This window comes from Heteronotia binoei, chromosome 21 (assembly GCF_032191835.1).
Source record: "Heteronotia binoei isolate CCM8104 ecotype False Entrance Well chromosome 21, APGP_CSIRO_Hbin_v1, whole genome shotgun sequence".
In the NCBI taxonomy this organism is placed as follows: domain Eukaryota; kingdom Metazoa; phylum Chordata; class Lepidosauria; order Squamata; family Gekkonidae; genus Heteronotia; species Heteronotia binoei.
The window spans coordinates 173139679-173159777 of NC_083243.1; the positions used below are offsets into that span (position 1 = coordinate 173139679).

At 42.5% G+C, this 20099-nt stretch overlaps 1 protein-coding gene across 1 annotated transcript in view; it reads left to right on the plus strand.

Moving 5' to 3' along the window:
- The window catches only part of SPTB (spectrin beta, erythrocytic), a 206409-nt gene that overhangs the window by 179232 nt on the left and 7078 nt on the right, over nt 1-20099 (plus strand). Inside the window, exons 32-33 of the mRNA XM_060262547.1 lie at nt 2014-2092; nt 17267-17529. Of these exons, the coding sequence (XP_060118530.1) occupies nt 2014-2092; nt 17267-17529 (342 nt within the window). The remainder of the gene's footprint in view (nt 1-2013; nt 2093-17266; nt 17530-20099) is intronic.

The window sequence follows — 20099 nt, forward strand, 5'->3', positions numbered from 1 at the left end:
GTTTTGAGAAGACAAGAAAACAATTGAAAGAATTTAGAAATTAAATTAGAAATTAAAGAATTTAGAATTAAAGAAAGAATTTAACAGCTCCTGTCCCCTGGGCCTTACCTGCAGCTACTGTGCATGAAAATCAACTGTTGAGAGAAAAAAATATATGGCAGGTAGTTTGGCACCAGATCTCTGTAATATGGGGTCACTTTGCCTCAGAATGCATTTAGCATAGTCTGTGTTTATAAACAGTGTAGTGATTTCTGACCCAAGATATTCCCTTCATAATTGTGTTCAGACCCTACAAACAGCTATCCTTCATAAGAATGCTGCTTTTACATAGAGCAAAAATACACACAGTAGTCATTATCAGAGGGTCAGTTTCCACAAGACAGAGTTTACTCTGGATGCAACCTGACAGCCATACATGATTTATATGCTCTCTTGTCTTCTCACACATGTTGTTCCCACTCCAGATCGGACTGCAGTACCTCACCCTCTTGTATCCTGTAAATTCTGTCTCAGGGAAATTAGCCCTCAAATACATACATTTAAAAAAAAAAACCTGTAGTCTACTTGATCCTGATACTTTATTAGTAAAGTCCTTTTTTCAGCACAAATGGGTTAAAAGCAAAGTAAGTGAAATAAAGCAAGAACGTGTGGTAGGATACTTACCTCTAGATCTTAGTTTCCATGGAATTTGGATCTAGTGTCTGACTTTTATATAAAAGGCTTAGAAATCTGTGGAATTCTGCACTCTGATGCTTCTTAGGCTAGTGTTTCTCATACTTGAGATATATCTACTTGGGAACAGCTTAAGCTCACCTGGAGGGAATATTTTTACTTTCCTTTTAGGAATAGCTATGTGCTTTGTTACCTATGACTGAATATGTAGTGGTATGTATTAAGAAGGAAGAATTGTTACAAAATTTGCGCAGAAGAATAGAACATAGCAAGAGATATAGCAAGTAAAGCTATAGCAAAGAGCATACAAATATACCCAGTGCTATTTAAAGGTGGGAGAGCCACAGAAGATGTAATGTTTAGAAGATGGGGGGATTAATTTTTTCCATTGAGAAATGTTGAGTGAAACTCAATGAAGCAGCTACAGATTAAGTTTCCTACATAGAGATGAATATTTGTGGAGAAGAGAAAAAGTGTATTTTGCAAAATTTGATGTGTGATATGGGTGTGCTTCATTTTCTTTTGTTGAGCATGCAAATTAGGAAGATGCCTTATATGTGTGCTCCGTGCTGATAAAATCTGTACAGGAAAATGAGGGTCTGGGCTGCATGCTGGAGCTAGTTGACTTACAGCAAAAAGTTGAGAAGACAGAGCTCAAAGCTTGGAAGATCCAGCCTCTCCTTTCCCCTCTGCATCAAGCTCTGGTCCTTTACCCATTGATACCTCTTAGCATTATGTTCCTGACCACCTTCATTGCCCTGCACCTCCTTATCTGAAGCCAGGTTTCGATGTGACACTTGTGAGGCAAAAGGGCCACCCAGCTACTTTGCATGAGTGGCAGCCCTGAGATGCTGTGCAGGTGCAAAAACTCATGGCTGAGATCTTTGGCCTTGTCTGCAACATGTTTAGATTAGGTTGTGTAACACTGCCTTTAATACCTTGACAGCTCTAGCACCTCCCTTCTTCATTGCTCTGCCGCTTTTAGAATTCCGCTCCTATCCTGGGCGCGTCAGCAATTAGTATTTTTAAAGTAGTATTTTGGCAGAGCCAGTAAGTTACCTTGTGAATACAGGTTTGATCTTCAGGTATGATCTGCAAAGAAAAGAAGGGTTTAGATCCTGCACTCTTGTGACCATGAAAATTGTATCACAGAAGGCATTTAAATACATTAAGTTCTCCTAATTGTTTGGAGACATTTCGTATCGCTGTTTAATAAGACTGGTTGTGTGGTACTTTGGGGCTGCTATGGATATATTGAAAATGTAAGTTATGCCTTTGCTCTTCAATCTGAACTTTGCCAAATGACTTTCTTCTTTTAAACCATTCCATTCTTTGTTGTAGGCCTAAAGAAGAGGGCAAGAAGGAGGCAGGGTTAAGTTTAGGAGACGCTCTTTCTCCTGCTGAAGAAGACTCATCACTGGTTAGTTACCAATTTTAGCTTCCCCTCCTGGAAACCTCAGCAGCTTAAAGCTGCTTTCCTGATTTGTTGCCTATTGGCCTGTCTTGGAGAAAAGCATGTGAACAATGTTACAGTGTCTCCAGCATTCAGTTAGTTACACCTTTACCTTGCAGTATTCTTCACTTGTCAAAGTTCTACCAGTGTCAACAGATCAAGCACCAGGAGATTTGGAGCCAAAACATATACCAGCTAAATTGATTGCTTAGTTAAATAAAGACAAATGTTGTTATTTTAAAATGTACCATAGAATCCCCTATTATCTGATTCTCACTTACTTGACACTCTTGGATTTCTGAATTCCCCGTGGTATTTTCTTTATAGCTCTATCGTCCATGTAACTTTGTGTAAATTTACTTATTAATTCAACAGGCTTATACACATTGTATCTCTCTCCAGCCATCTCATTGAACGAAGTTGTGTTGTATATAATAATTGTATTGTTTTGCTGAACAAAAAAAACCCCCAAAAATATTTTTCTATCACCCAAGTTGGAAGATTTAAGATATGTATAAAACAAGCACTCCCCATAAAGTTTATAGAATTAGGATATTTTTGTTCTGCTATATCCCACAAGTTCATTTGGAGGACAGTTTGGAGAGGGGGGAACGATGCTATATCCTTAGTGATTATTGAAGAACAGGGCTGTTTATATGACTCAAATCTAGGTATATATATTTTAAACAAATGTATGCACAGGTATTCTGCTGCCTCTACATGTGGAGAGCCAGTTTGGTGTAGTGGTTAAGTGTGCGGACTCTTATCTGGGAGAACCGGGTTTGATTCCCCACTCCTCCACTTGCACCTGCTGAGATGGCCTTGGGTCAGCCATAGCTCTGGCAGAGGTTGTCCTTGAAAGGGCAGCTGCTATGAGAGCCCTCTCAGCCCCACCCACCTCACAGGGTGTCTGTTGTGGGGGAGGAAGGGAAAGGAGGTTGTGAGCCGCTCTGAGACTCTTCAGAGTGGAGGGCGGTATAGAAATCCAATATCTTCTACATGTTTCCCAATGGAGATCCTGATCCCAATGGAGAATGTACAAGCTCAGCAGGCCCATTTATACATTGGATTTGGGTGTCTGAATCTTTAAGCATCGTTGCAGTTGGGGCCAGGGGGACCTGACAACACTGCATGGAGTTATAGCTGTTGAAAGAAGCATTGTATCTAGTAGCTCTCTTAAGAAACTGTTATATTTTTGTCTCAGTATTACATGAGAAAAACAATAACGCTAGGAAAAGTTGAAGGCAGTAGAAAAAGAAGACCCAACATGAGATGAAGTGACTCAGTAAAGGAAGCCAGTAAAACCATGGCCTTCAGTTTGCAAGACCTGAGAAAGTCTGTTAATTACAGGGTATTTTGGAGGTCATTAATTCATAGGATCACCGTAAGTTGGAGCATAACACACGGTATTACACCACAGGAACACAAAGGCTTCTCTGGAGCCTTTTCCAGCCTGATATTGAGCTCTATGTTGCTTTAAAACAACCCCTAGTTTCCAGGTGGTTTTACTTGTTTCAGCTGTATCGAGCCAACAAATGACACAGATTGATTCACCGCTTGATCACCATGGTATTGCTGTAGAATATTTCCTATTATTTACTCACAACTTTGACTCTTGATTGGATCAAAAGCAGAAATTTTTACAGGAAAGTCAACTTACATACAGGAGAGAAGGACCTTAGTTTTCAGGCATTCGGGATACCATTGTCTTACATGCCTAGGACCTTTGTAGCAAATGTTATATAAGGAAATATTGTACACATCTTAAAAGAAGCATCTGTCCATCTTTTTTTCCACTGTGACCTCTCAAGGAATCAAGTTAGACTTCCTTTGACTCATTACAGAAAGCACAAGTGAGAAGAAAACCTGAAAGCCCATGCTCATAGACATTGTTCCAGAATCAGCTAATAATCCAGATGTTAAGGCTACTTAATCATTGGCCATTTCCTAGGCATCCTGAAGAACATGAGAAGCCATGCTGGTTCAGGCCATTGTCCCACCCAGTCCAATGTTCTATGTCACAAAGTGGCCAAAACTCAGGCGCCATCAGAAGGTCCACCAGTAGGGCCTTTATGAGAAGATCCACCATTAATCCAGATGTATGAATCAGAATATGCTTTCATCCTATCGTGTGAGTATAGTGGGAAAATTTAGGCAGATTTTACAATTTTGTGCAGGAAGAGAAGGATTATCACAGCAGAGTGTGCCATTACTTTTATGTTTCTTAAAAGAGCCAGAACTGTTACGTTCTGTGCAGAGAACTTTGCTTTATATGCATTGTTAATACTATGTGTCTTGCAGATGCTTTCACAGAATCAGAAGGAAAGGATTGTTGGGATATTCATTATGATATCACCACAGGAATTTCTTTTTTTTTAAAAAAAATGAGTGTTTTCCACATGAATGTTGGGTTCACTCTCCATGTGCTTCTCTGCATGATAAAGGAGCATCACATATACACAAAACACAACCAGAATACATAGGCAAAGCTACTCTAAGCAAGAGCAGCAAAATGCAAGCAATAAATATTGTCTTGGTTCTTAAAAGGCTTACTATGGAGTTTTAGGGACAATTGTTTAGGCATGGTAATCTCTGTCCTGCACATGCATACTTACGTATTCACTCACATCCCACATATATCTATATATTCTGACCACTGAAGTTTATCTCTACAATACTCTAAACAAACTATCTCTGCATCAGGAACTTAATGTACAATGAATACGCCTTTCTTTCCACATGATGTTATATGCCACTTTTGTTACCAGCACAAGATCAGGTGATCTACAGACAGGCCTTGCTGCTGGCAGATTTTTCTGCTATTTCTGAAAAACTTCAAGAAACTTTGCGAGGGGGGGGGGAGGAAATATTTTTTCTCATGCAAGCCTTTGTGCTTCTCTATGCCAGTGTTTACTTCTCTGCCTTCTGTCTCTTTTTCTTTCACTACTGGCTTCCTTTGCAGTTATCCCAGTTTTCTTTTTTATCTTAGACTATTTGTACCGTTCTCTGATGACATCCTGGAAAACCCGTTTTGTGTTCTGTTGCTTCCATTTTATTATTTAAAGATAAAAGTTTTTTTTTTAAATTCAAATAATGAAAACAGGATCAAACAGGATCAAGCAATAAGATACTTATTGCTCAGATTTCTTTTTCAGTAGCACCTGTTTTTTACACATCTAAGGCCTTTACTGGATATGGCATCGGAACACTCCCTTCTTACTCTGTGCCTTTCATCCCCTTGTGTTTCTTCTCATGCACTGTTGCCTCTGTCTTTGAGCTTCAGAATACGTGAACCTCTTGCCAGTCCTGCCTTGGCTGTACTTGAGAAAGTTCCTTCCTAAACACCCAGCATTATGAGCCTTTGCACAGACAAATTTCTGTTAATTCCCGCTGTAAGGCTTTAAAGGACAGCCTCTTCAGGGCATTCTGAGATCCCTTAAACTGTTTGTTCAGACTTGATGACAACTTCTTCTGATAACAGCATGGAACCTGTGGCAATCATTGAAAGATTCACTGTTTCTTAAAATGTATTTGTTACACAAATTTGTACCTCATCTTTCAGACTTTAACAGAAATTATCAAGGCAGCTTAAAAAAAATAACAGTTCTACTATTCTACATAAGAGCAGAAGGCCTAGAACAGAGTTTTTAAGAGTGGCAAAACAAAAGCATCACACCTCATATGTCCCTTTTCACGCCTGATTATAGTTTTTCTCCACCTGTGTTGTTTGTTTTTTTGAATTTGGTGATGGCTGTTACCAGAGATGATGATGACAATAGAGTTTGTATGGAAGACACTACATTTGGTTTGCAGTAAATCACAGCATCCACCTGTTGTTTTGTTCTATTTCACCATCCAAAAGCATTTTGTTTCACAGGCAATTTGGAAGTCATTTTTCTTAAGTCCCTTGAGGCTTGGCTGCTCCTCTGGGTCCTATTTACTGTGATCATTCACTCTGCAGGCCTTTCAAAGAGGTGACCACGTGTATGAACAAGATACTCCACAGCAGACTGAATGCTGCTTAGAAAGCAGATTTCTGCACAATGGTTCACAAAGCTGAGATTCTATTGGAGACAAAACAGCACTGGGGCTGCAGCCAAAATCACACATGCCATTTCTCAGCCCTTCTCCTATAGCTGGAAGATGCATATGAAAAACAAAAGGCCAGTTCTAAATGCAGTGGTGCTGGGTTTACAATTGCATTTGAACCTTCCTATGTTTTGAAGCATACATGTGATTGTTTCACTCCGTGTTCCATCTTTTGCATTGTTCATTGTGATTTTCCAAGAAGCCACGGGTCGAGAGGAAAAGAAAGCACAGCTAGAGCTCTTATAGCCCAGATAATTGACTTTGAGGTATTTCTGTCACAGCACTGAAAACTACTATGCTGGGAAATCTTGGACAGTCCAAAAGAATAGAACCAAAACAGGGACAAGTACAGTGAAGACTTAGTAAGAAGGACAGAGTGTTCATATGAACATGCAAAAGAATATTTCAGAGCTGGAAAAAGTTTGAAGGAGGGCAAAACATGACGATTTGGGGGTTGGAAGCTTGGAGCTCATATGAAAAAAAAGCTGGAGAGTCTGAAAATTTTAAAAGATTGCTAAGGGGAGACATGAAAGTTTATATAATTATGTACAAAGCAGAGGAAGTGGATGGACAGAGCCGGTTTTCCCTCTTTTATAATACTAAATTTTGAGGGCACTCAATGAAATTGTTGGGAAACAGGTTCAAGACAGCCAAAAGGAAATACTTCTTTACTCAACAATAAAACTGTGAAATACACTGCCAATGGATTCAGTGACGGCCATGATGGCTTTAAAAGGGAGTTATATTCGTGGAGGTGAGGTCCAACAGCTTCTGTTAGCCAAAGGTTGATGCAACACAGTCCCAACCAATGAGGGAGCTCAGATTTGCCAAGGTGAAGGGGTTTTCATTATATATAAAGGATGGTCTTTCTCATGTGTGTGACTTAACTATCCTTTTTTACAACTCTTTTGTGAGAGGTTCATTGGAGGATATGGAATATCTGTACAGTCTGCCTTGGCACTAGCGTGTACCACTGAATGCCACTACAGAGATGCCAAAATTCAAGATGGGTCCACACACACACAGTATCAACAAAGAGGTGATGTTTTCAGAATCTGCTCAAAGGCCAAGGACTGATGCCCTGCAGCTGCCCATCAGGTGTCTGATTGAGCTATAGCAGCCTAGTCAACAGGCACACTGTGCATAGAGTTAATGATCTCATTCTAATAGTACCATATAGAGAGATTGAGCCTGGGGATGGTGCTGGCCTTGGGAGATGGAGAATATCAGTTGTAGACTCACAAGGGGGTCGTTGGTGAATGAATTTTTTAATTGACTCTTGTTTTCCCCAGCTATTTGCAAAAATAAAAACCAACACATTATAATGTACGCTATTTTAGCAACCTTCCTGGTGATCATTTCCCCTATCTGCATCACAACTTACATCCATTCAATTAAATGGGGCCCAGATGAACATATGTTGATGCACATCAAGCTGCATCAACATTGGTTGCACACCTGGAAGCCTGTTTCTCTCCTGGATCTTCTTAACTAGGTCTTGTATGTTGCCGCTTCTGTATCCTCACCTAAGCCCCAACAGCTTTTCAGTAAACCTCTTACACTGGCCTGGTAACGTTTCCTCACCCAAGCCCCAACAGCTTTTCAGTAAACCTCTTACACTGGCCTGGTAACGTTTCCTCACCTAAGCCCCAACAGCTTTTCAGTAAACCTCTTACGCTGGCCTGGTAACGTTTCCTCACCTAAGCCCCAACAGCTTTTCAGTAAACCTCTTACACTGGCCTGGTAACGTTTCCTCACCTAAGCCCCAGCAGCTTTTCAGTAAACCTCTTACACTGGCCTGGTAACGTTTCCTCACCCAAGCCCCAACAGCTTTTCAGTAAACCTCTTACACTGGCCTGGTAACGTTTCCTCACCTAAGCCCCAGCAGCTTTTCAGTAAACCTCTTACACTGGCCTGGTAACGTTTCCTCACCCAAGCCCCAACAGCTTTTCAGTAAACCTCTTACACTGGCCTGGTAACGTTTCCTCACCCAAGCCCCAGCAGCTTTTCAGTAAACCTCTTACACTGGCCTGGCAACGTTTCCTCACCCAAGCCCCAGCAGCTTTTCAGTAAACCTCTTACACGGTGCTGGTAACGTTTCCTCACCCAAGCCCCAACAGCTTTTCAGTAAACCTCTTACACTGTGCTGGTAACGTTTCCTCACCCAAGCCCCAACAGCTTTTCAGTAAACCTCTTACACTGTGCTGGTAACGTTTCCTCACCTAAGCCCCAACAGCTTTTCAGTAAACCGCTTACACTGGCCTGGTAACGTTTCCTCACCCAAGCCCCAACAGCTTTTCAGTAAACCTCTCACACTGGCCTGGTAACGTTTCCTCACCCAAGCCCCAACAGCTTTTCAGTAAACCTTTTACACTGGCCTGGTAACATTTCCTCACCTAAGCCCCAACAGCTTTTCAGTAAACCTCTTACACTGGCCTGGTAACGTTTCCTCACCCAAGCCCCAACAGCTTTTCAGTAAACCTCTTACACGGTGCTGGTAACGTTTCCTCACCTAAGCCCCAACAGCTTTTCAGTAAACCTCTTACACTGGCCTGGTAACGTTTCCTCACCCAAGCCCCAACAGCTTTTCAGTAAACCTCTTACACTATGCTGGTAACGTTTCCTCACCTAAGCCCCAGCAGCTTTTCAGTAAACCTTTTACACTGGCCTGGTAACGTTTCCTCACCCAAGCCCCAACAGCTTTTCAGTAAACCTCTTACACTGGCCTGGTAACGTTTCCTCACCTAAGCCCCAACAGCTTTTCAGTAAACCGCTTACACTGGCCTGGTAACGTTATCAAACTCCCAAGGCAGCCTGAGATAACTCTTGCATTTGTCATCAAGGAAGAAGAAAAATGTGCCATCGAGTTGCACCTGATTCATGGCAATGCCAACTACGGGGTATTGTAGGCAAGAGATGATCAGAGATGATTTGTCTTTGTCATCCAACGCATAGCAACCCCATCCAAGTACTGACCACCGCAGACCCTACTTAGCTCCCAGGTATGGATGAGCTTTAGCCAAACTGGGCTATTTAGGCCAGATGCCTCAGCATTACTCACAACAAGATCAGACTTGATCTGTCCAAGTGACCTGATCCAGTAGGATCACAGCATCTTTTACTATGCAAGACCCATGTAGATAGATCCAGGGGGGCAGCCATGTTGGTCTGAAGCAACAAAACAAAGTAGGAGTCCAGTAGCACCTTTAAGATGAACAAAGTTTTATTCAGAATGTAAGCTTTCGTATACATGCAGACTTCATCAGACAAAGGAATGGGGTACAGTAAGCAGAGCTACATATAGCTGGTGGGGAGTTGTTAAGAATGCACAGTGGTACAAAGTTAGTATCCAATGGCAAAATTAACAAACGGAAAGAACGTTTGGTCTGGATAGCATCTGCATGGGAAACCAATAAAACAGTAACATGTCAGAATGATTCTGCTTACGGTACCCCATTCCATTGTCTGATGAAGTATGCATGCATACGAAAGTTTGCATTCTGAATAAAACTTTGTTGGTCTTAAAGGTGCTACTGAACTCCTACTTTGTTTTATGCAAGACCCAGTTTGCGGATGATGAAACGCTGGGGTGTAGGTAATTACATGGTCCTCGCCATCACACTGCATGTTTGACAAAAACAGTTGGACTAGATTGGTCTCCTAGGAGAAAGCTTTGTTCGGCACAGTGAAATAGACACCTGTACTTGTCACGTGTGAAGCAGCCCTGGCAATATTAATTGTGTAACTTTTTAAATAGCAACCCATTATAGCATCTATTTACACAACAAATTATGAGACAAAAGTCCCTCGAAGGGGGCAGACTTTGTTACTGTATTTCGAAAGGTAAAGGGAGATTTTTGCAAGATAGGTACGTACCAGTGTGGGCATTACTTCTTTATATAATTCAGGATTGCTGAAAATGCAGGAATCTGTCGCCTGCCATTGGCACCATGTCATTGATTTTGAGTATTCATACCAGTTATCTCCTCTTAAATCAAAGCTGTGTCAGCATTACTGAAGACATTCATGTGTGCTTGGCAGTGGGTGTGGTGTGATGGTGATTGCCGGATCTGGTTTCTGTATGATAGTGAATGAGGAAATGGCCAAGCCAACTCTAGCCCTCAGCTACTAGACTCCAACAAAGTTCATTTTCCTTCACTTCCCCCCGCCCCTTCCCCAGGATATACCACTGTCACCAGCATATCAATTCTCAGAGGCTTTGTCCAACCCAGGAATCTGTACCCAGGCTCCTTTTGCATTTAGTCCCTTAAAACAGGGGCCCCCAACCCCTGGGCTATTACCAGTCTGTAGCCTGTTAGCAACCGGGCCATGAGCTGTGTAATTATTTCATTATATATTACAATGTAATAATAATAATACTAATACACTGGATTTATAGCCTGCCCTCCACTCTGAATCTCAGAGCGGCTTACAATCTCCTTTATCTTCCTCTCCCACAACATACACGCTGTGAGGTAGGTGGGCCTGAGAGAGCTCTCACAAAAGCTGCCCTTTCAAGGACAACTCTTCAAGAGCTGTGACTGACCCAAGGCCATTCCAGCAGCTGCAAGTGGAGGAGAGGGAAATCAAACCCAGTTCTCCCAGATAAGAGTTCACACACTTAACTACTACACCAAACTAATAAAAATAAAGTGCACAGATGTATCATCCTGAAACCATCGCTCCCTCCCCCACCCCAGCCCATGGAAAAATTGTCTTCCACAAAATTGTTTAAGTTTATTTCAATTTATATCCCGCCCTTCCCACCGAAGTGGCTCAGGGCGGCTCACAACATATAAAATCTAACATAGAATTTTAAATTTAAAATACATCAATTACAACAGTTAAAACAGTAAAATAATAAAACATTTAAACAGCGATCTATCAAAATACTACACTGAACCTTCTATAGAATTTCTAATGCCAGTTAATTATAGGCCAGCCGGAAGAGGGCTGTCTTACAGGCCCTGCGGAACTGACCAAGGTCCTGCAGGGCCCTCACCACTTCCTGCAGCTGGTTCCACCAGCAAGGAGCCGTTACAGAAAAGGCCCTGTCCCTGGTGGATTTCAGACGGGGGCCTTCTTTGGCCCCGGGATAGCAAGCAGATTTTGAGAGCCCGATCTCAGTACTCTCTGGGGAACATGTGGAGAGAGAGACGGTCCCTAAGGTAGGCAGGTCCTAGGCCATATAGGGCTTTAAAGGTAATAACCAGCACCTTGTATCGGACTCGGTATATTATCAGCAGCCAGTGCAGACTCCGGAGCCCCGGCCGAATGTGCTCCCATCTTGGGAGCCCTTATAACAGCCGGGCAGCGGAATTCTGCACTAACTGCAGCTTCCGGGTTCGGCACAAGGGCAGCCCCATGTAGAGGGCATTGCAGTAGTCCAACCTCGAGGTGACAGTTGCATGAATCACCATTGCTAGATCATCATGTTCCAGGAAAGGAGCCAACTGCCTCGCCCGCCTAAGATGGAAGAATGCGGACTTAGCAGTAGCTGCTATTTGAGCCTCCATCGTTAAGGAAGGCTCCAATAGTACCCCCAAACTCTTGACCTTGTGCGCCGCTATCAGTGGTGCACCATCAAAAACTGGCAGGGGGATTTCCCCTCCCAGGCCACGACGGCCCAAGCAAAGGACCTCTGTCTTCACCGGGTTTAGTCTCAGCCCACTCAGCCTGAGCCACTTACCCACAGCCTGTAACACCTGGTCCAAACTTTCTGGGGCGCAGGCAGGTCGGCCGTCCATAAGCAGATAGAGCTGGGTGTCATCAGCGTACTGATGACAACCCAACCCATACCTTCGGGCAACCTGGGCAAGGTTTTCCCTGGTCCCAAAAAGGTTGGGGACCACTGCCTTAAAAGTCCTTAGCACTTCTCTCCCTAAGTTGCTACAGTGGGGACCAATCTCTCATCAATGAGCTCTCTAGATGCGTCAGGCTTTACAGCAGCAGACTCCTGGAAAGTATGGACTCAATTTGGTTTATACAGATAGGACTCAAATAATTATAAGTTAAAACCACATGCTGAATAGGCAAACACAACAGGCTGAGCAAGGGTATAAAAAAACTGGAATAAATGTATGTCCTCTTTTTTGGCATTATACTTCTCTCTTAAGCTAGAAACAAGAGAGATCTTTAACTTGCATTAATTCTGGTTCATCCATTACTTTAGTTTCAGTATTTGGGGATTCTCCCTTGTTTTCTGAGAACCAAACGCTCATGGTTGCTCTCTCGTGCTGTGATGGCCCCTTCCTCTTTTTCTTCTTCTGTTTAAGAAATACTCTGCAGGATCAGACCAATGGTCCATCTAGTCCAGCATCCCGTCTCACACAGTGGCCAACCAGTTCCTCTGGAGGGCCATCCACAGGGCATAGAGACCAAGTCTTCCCTCTGATATAGTGGCTTTGGAATGCAAAGGTTTAGTGCCTCCAAATGTGGAGATTCCCCTTAGTCACCATGACCAGCAGCCTCGTTTTGCTCTCAAGTCACAGCTGACTTACAGTGACCCCATGGAGTTTTCATGGCAAGAGACGCTCAGGGGTGATTTGCCATTGCCTTCTTCTGCATCAAGGCCCTGGTATTCTGTAGAGGCCTCTCATCCAAATACTAGCCAGGGCTGACCCTGCATAGCTTCTGAGATCTGACAAGATTGGGCTAGCCTGGGTTATCTCAGGTCTGTGTGCTCCTCTTCCAGGTTTGTGTAATGAAAATGGTTTCCTTCCTCAATCAGCTCCTCAGTTTTATTTTTGGCCCCCACCCCACATCCCAGTAGACTCCACTTCCTGTCTTCAGGAAGACCCACTCTCACCTTGGCCACCCAAAGCTGTATGGCTTATTTGTGAATCAGACTGTCTTTTGTTCTCATGTAATAAGGATGCCTCCGTCATAGATTTGTGATAGCGATTTCATACAACCTGAATTTCACATGGCATCTGCAGTTTTTGCAGGAGAAAAAACAAGAGTTATAAGTTAACCCTTGGCCATGGTGATTCTGTGCTCTGATTACATTCAGGTTATATTACCATAATGTGCTGTAAGGAAGGCTACCTTTGCATCAGAGGCCGGGTATGGGGACTGTAAGATTTGCAATGAAAGACTGAAAGACCTGCACTGGCTGCTGATAGGCTTCCAGGCATAAATTCAAAGTGCTTAGGGTTACCAGATGTCCTCTTTTTTTGGTGTGTCCATCCTTGTTTGGGCTCTTAAAAAAAAAAATCTGATGAAAATGTTCCCTTTTGAGGTTAGAAGGTTAGGAGTATTCCTAGTTAGTAGAACGAGATTTGTCAAAGTGATCACTTGTTTGAAGTGGTCAGTTGGGAAATATGTCCTCTTTTTTGTTTTTCGAAACATGGTAACCCTAAAAGTGCTGGGTTTTACCTTAAAGCCCCTATGTCTTAGGGCCAAGGTATTTGAAAGCCAAACCACTCCCATTTTGTCCAGCGAACATGTTAAGATTTGCCCACAAGCCCTGCTCCCTATTCTCCCCACCTTCAGTGGGAGACAGGTGGCAGCCAGAGGTGGGGCATTTTCAGTAGTAGCACTTAATGCTCTCCCCCTGGAGGCTTGCCTGGCACATAGTTTCTTTTAGGCACCAAGCCAAAACATTTTTACTTATGCAGGCTTTTAATTAAGGGAGAGATATTTTAAAATCATGTAATAGTGTGCTTTGGTCTGATAATAGTTAAATTCATTTTAAGCATTCTCTGGCTGGTGTTTTTAATGCTGAGTTTTAATTTTATAACTTTTAATGTTATGTTTCATGTTATTTTGTGAGCCACCCCAGGCAGATTTCCCAGGATAAGCAGCACAAACATTTACAAAACAAATAAAGATTGAACCCAGGTGGATTCTGGGAAAAATATTACTTCGACGCTAAGCAGAATTACTCTCTTCTACATCCACTGAGGTCAATGGTCTTAGAAGAATGTAACTCTCTTTAGGATTACACTGTTTATCATGCATCTTTTTCTTTCTTCCTCTTGTTGCATTGTCGAAATGATTCCATTATCTTGAATTTGTAATGCTGGAGGCTTATCCAATAGTAACAATGCTGAGACTTAGTATTGCTTCATTGCAAAACTAATCTGTTTTATTCGAGTGTTATTGTCCAGGCTTCTCCCAAAGACTTCTGGGAATCACAATTTGGCTAGAATGCTGAGAACTGTTGAGACCCTTAGCCAGACTCCTGCATACATGTATGAAATAATTCCTATGGGAAGGAAAATTATTATTTAATCCAGCTAAACAAAATAACAATATGTTGCAGGAGGTGCTGCCAACGCATATTCCACCACCTCTTGTGCCTGGTTATATTTGGTAGATGAGAAATGTGATTTCATAACATTTAGCATTCTCTTGCCTCATCCCCACCTCATTTTCCAGTTCATTTGCTGCCACTTGCAGTGGGCAGGAAAACATCACATCCTGTGCTTTTGGGTTAAACTTGTAGGTCCCCATTATGATATATTTGGAAGTTATAGGAGAACCTACACCAAGGAAGTCCAAGGTTCCTGTGCAGTCAGTCCATGGGAAACCACCTCTATTTGTCTCTTTCCTTGAAACCCCTAACAGCACAGACTCTCAAAGGATGGGGATGTTAACCAAGATATCTTTCTGACCTTAGGACTGCCATAGTTATAATTAAAGAAGAGCTACATATGCTCGGTTGTCAGCTGAAATTACTACACGCATACAATTAAATTTTAAGTACTTTTGAGATAAAATTAACATAAAAACTAAGCTAGAATCATTGTTCAAGGGCCATCGGATCCAAAGTTTTACCCTCATATTGTTTCCTTCTGTAACTGCATTGAAGTCACTATGGAAGCTATTTCACTCTGCACGTACTGGAGAATGAGATGGGAATCAGGAGGGCGGTAGAATAGACTGCACGGCTGAAGAATATAAAGGAGTGTGGTTTTGAGTCTGCCTCCATATTTTAAAAAATGCTATATGAGAAAACTAGTACAGCATAGAGAATGGCTTTCTCTCCCACTTCTTTGGCCATTGTTCTGATTTTCTGTTTGTATAATAATAATATAATAATAATAAATTTTATTTATATCCTGCCCTCCCCGCCTAGGCAGGCTCAGGGCGGCTAACAACAAATTCAGATAAAAAGTTATACAATATACAGTAATTTTAAAACAGCATTAAAAATTATACAATAGTTTAAATCAACGATGTCTTAAAAACCATTCCAGTTTATATAATTTAACAGCAACAGTACTGTTCCTGGCGCTATTCTGTCCATTTGCGTAATGGCAGAGATCACTAAATAGAGTCATTTTGATGGATTGATCGGCCATCCTTTGTCAGCAGTCTGCGAAGGCCTGCCTAAAAAGGATGGTCTTGCAGGCCCTGCGGAATTGGTCCAGGCCCGCAGAGCCCACACCTCTTCCGGGAGCTGGTTCCACAGGCACGGAGCTGCAACAGAGAAGGCCCGTGCGCGGATGTTCTGCAATTTCGCCTCCTTTGTATGCAGTTTTTATAGTAATAGAGCATTCAAAAATTATGATAATCTATCTGCACTTTGCAGTACTGTAGTCAGTTTCTGCCCAGGAGCTGTGGTGCAGTCATCCTTGCTATGTAGGACTGCTATATTTCCTGTGGGTCTTCAAATAAATGGAGGGGGGAAACAGCTATTTCCGCATACACAATAAAATTCTACAACCCTATCATTGTGCCCCTATGCTGATAGCCTCTACAAATTGCTAGGTTCAAAATTGTATAATATTAATTAGAACAGTTAATTTTAAGCACAGAAGGTTCTGTCTGCTCATGGTTTATTTAAGACGGATCTTAATGCTAACTTCCTGATCTTACACCCTGTTCCTTTTAAGCACCTTGCTACACTCACAGTCATTATAGATAAAGAGGTCTTTCTTCCTGGATCACTTAAGCATGATATGGGTTGTTATGGTCTAGAAAAATCCACCCGAAGCCTAAGGGGAAATCTTGAGCAAGTTCAACTGGATGGGCTAGATGGGTTGAATTTGCATCATTGTCAACAATAGGGGCAGGGTATATCTCTCACTAATTAAAAAGGAAAAAAAAAAAAGACTGCTTCTAAATGCAAAAGCCTGAATGTTGGGGTTGTTTTTTTAAAAAATCCTTAGATGGGGCAGATGAGTTCTTGAGGAGATGGTGCAGCCATTGGCTCTACCCCAGCTGTGAGTCTGCTTCTACCACTTCATTCTTTTGGGATGGCTATATTCCAGGTGGGGCCTGGAGTTCTTTTGGATTATAGATATTAGTTTTCCTGCATGAAATGGAGGGTGGGCTGTACAGTGGCGCATCCTTGTGAAGGTCTCTTCCCTCCCCAGACTCTGGTTTCCATACCACCACCATCAAATCTCTCAAGAATTCCCAAAGCTAGAGTTGGCAACCCTAATTCCACTGTGTGTGCATGTGGGTCGGTGTATACGACTACGTTTATGTCTTTATATTTTTCAGAATGAAAATCTCTGCTTCTATTATGTGTACAATGTGGGAGCTGCTATAGCTGTTCATATGAGGAGCCCAAGACCACATGGAAGCAGTTCCCATTACAACTCCTCTCACACCAGCATTGCCTAAGTTTCTGGTAGGAGTAATGCTGATGTGGGAAGCAGTGTGGGATCTCCTGTGTAGCCCTGGGGCTTTCATAGTACTCAAATTGTAGGGGGCCATGTCTCATTGCTAGAGTAGCTGGCTTGCATGCAGAAGACCCTTTATTCAATACCTAGCATCTCCAGAGCTGGTAGGGGTGAGATGAAAGCCTTCAAAGACCCTGGAGAATCACTACCAGTCAGAGCAGACAATACCAACCTTGATAGTCCTATGGTCTGACTCAGTATAAGGCAGTTTTTCTGTGTTGGAGGAACTCAAAGCTATGTTCTCCACTTGTAGTTTGAAATGATGTAGTCTACAATTCTACTACCTAATTCTGCATAATGTATATAATTACTTCCCATTCTTTTAGCAGATGGTGGCAGAAACCACACATCTCAGAATCTTGTTCAGCTTACTTCTGCTTTTAGTTACACCATCTCTTGCTTCTTTTCATGGCAGGTGCAAGAAAATGAGAAGCAAGCTTATGAAACAGCCCCAGAAGAGCTACCTGAAGAAAGTCTACCGGAGACAGAGATCAGAGTGGGCAATCAAGAAACCACCACTAAGGAATTGCTGTTCAAAGTGATCCAGACCCCTCTGAGTGAGATAGATGAAACAACAACCCTTCCTGCACAGCTGGACAGATCTCACAGTGTACAACTTGAGGGGTACCTTGGGAGGAAACATGATCTAGAGGCACCCAACAAGAGGGCTTCCAACAGGTGAAGTTGTTTGTCTGGCTAGTGGGATGATACTGCTTTTTTGATTCCCTAAATAGACTCTCTGCAGAATTGCTGTTGTTCAGTCCCCATACGCATACTGGACAAGTGTTGGACAAGACAAATAATGGTGGCAGTGGCATCACTGGAGGATACTTAGACATTCTGGCACTGCCAAAAGAGAGGTGAGGGGCTGTGTAGGACAACTAAATCACAAGAACCGTATCAACAAGTTGTTAGGAAAGACTAGGCCTGAAGAGCATGGAAGTTGAGCATTTTCTCACTGTGATTGTGTGGATTGACAGGTTAGTATTGAGGAAGCTTAGTGGTGCCCCAACCAAGTGGCAACTGCTTAGCCCTCCATCAAACACTTCTTTATGTTCAGAGGACTAGGGATAGCCTGTGCCTGTACGGTGTTACGCTCATCTAAAGGCATTCAGTCAGTGGGATTTGTTTACAATGTGTGTTATTAATTTGTACTTGGGATATGGTAGCTGCTTCTTCAGAGGAAAGAGCAGTGAACTCTAAGAAGCAACTAATAAATGTATTGAGGAACAGGTTGGAGGAGAAGACACAATCCATCATGTCATTGGATCTGTCTCATCTGACCTGACCCGTTTTTCCTCTAAGTCTAAGACATAACACTTTGCAATCTCTGCTCATGTCAGATAATATAAAAGGCTTTTTTACACCCAGGGGTTGAATAATTATTTTAAACTTCAGATAAATAATTGGATCTTAAGGACTGTAAACCAGATGGAGTTTTCCCGCCCATCCCATTTCTGTGGCGTAGTCCCTCATGCCACCTAGAAAGCTTTCTTTGAGGGTAGGTGGGGGAACCTTGCGAACAGTGTGCAACGTGTGGCACTAGGGAATGAATGTGTAGGAAGAAATCTATTTAAACATAAAACGTCCCCTCACATGAATGAATGGGAGCTTGTTCAGGTTATATGTGCATGTTGGTGGTGGTGGTGGGGGGGGGGGGGGGGGAGGATTTAACATTCATCTTCTTTGTTGTTTAGAATACAGCAGGGTTTTTTTTTTCCTATTATGAATGTATTATTTTCCTCAGATATATATTTTCTTACTTTCTCCTCAGATCTAATAGTTTCCCTGCCTAGAAAAGTACCTCCCCACAATAGACATGTTTACCCATCATATTCTCAGGCTTTGGGAAGGGGATGTGGCTCAGTGGTAGAGCATCCGTTTAGCATGCAGAAGGCCTCAGGTTCAGCTCCCAGCATCTCCGGTTAAAGAGAATGGGCAGTGGTGATGTGAAAGATCTCTAAGACCCCATTGCCCGTCTGACAGTAGACAGTAAGGGTCTGGTTCAATATAAGGCAACTTCATGTATTACTCAAACAGTAGGAAAAATGACTGTTGTTAAATTCTAGTGCTCCATTTCTCTGGTCAATGAGAAATTCCAGAGGCAGCTTCAGAGGGCAGTGTTTCTGTCAAAGCTGGGGTTTGTGGTGCTATTTCAAGGTCCAAAGCTCAGCAAGGGGTGATGTGGGGAATCCAGGCTATTGCTTTACTTTTGAAGTAGACATTACCATCTGAAGGGGAACCTCCATAAGCCCGGAGTCTAAAATGAGCTAATTGCTTCACTGTATAAAGATTTACTTTCATTTGGATAAGGAAGCAGTAGAGCTTGATGATGGTTTTGTAATATTTGGTTACTTGCAAGTAGACTAAGCATAGGGGAAACAAGGACATCCCTTTGACAAGGAGCTCATCCGATAGCCCTGCACCATATCCCCAAAGAACAACCTGGACAGCCCATCAAGGCTGCCAGGAAAAATTAATGGCTTTTGGGGATATTCAGTAAAATTCTAACATTCTTGGGTATTCCCTATAGCATGTCCTCTTAACACCTGAAGATTAGTATTTTTACTGGCACTACCAAAGATCCCTCTAGAAATTGCCTGCACACATTTCTAGTTATAGATAATAATAATTAATTTGTATCCCGCCTTCCTCACCGAAGCGGGCTCAGGGCGGCTCACGTAGCATAACATAAGACACTTCAGCGGTTAAAACATCATCAATCGTACATACATATTATAAATCATACATTTAAAACCATATACATTAAAACCATCTAAGTTCATTTTGGTGCTGAAATCTTGATGTTACACATCTTTCAGTTTTTTCCCATGGCGGTGGTATTCCGTCTACAGTAGATTCCACATTAAGTGAAAGACAGCTGGAAAAGGGTAGTCTTGCAGGCCTTGCAGAACTGAGCAAGGTTCCGCAAGGCCCGCACCTCTTCTGGCAATTGGTTCCACCAGTGGGGAGTTGTAATCGAGAAGGCCCTTTCTCTGGTGACTTTCAGTTTGGCCTCCTTCGGCCCAGGGATTACCAATAGGTTTTGAGAACCAGATCGTAGTCCCCTCTGGGGAATATATGGGGAAGAGACGGTCCCTAAGGTAGGCAGCTCCTCGGCCATATAGGGCTTTAAAGGTAATAACCAGCACCTTGTAATCAGGATGAAGATCAGGATGAAAATCCCCTCTTCATACTAGGGAATCAATCATTTGTCTTTCTTTGACTGGGATTAGGTAGGAATCCTT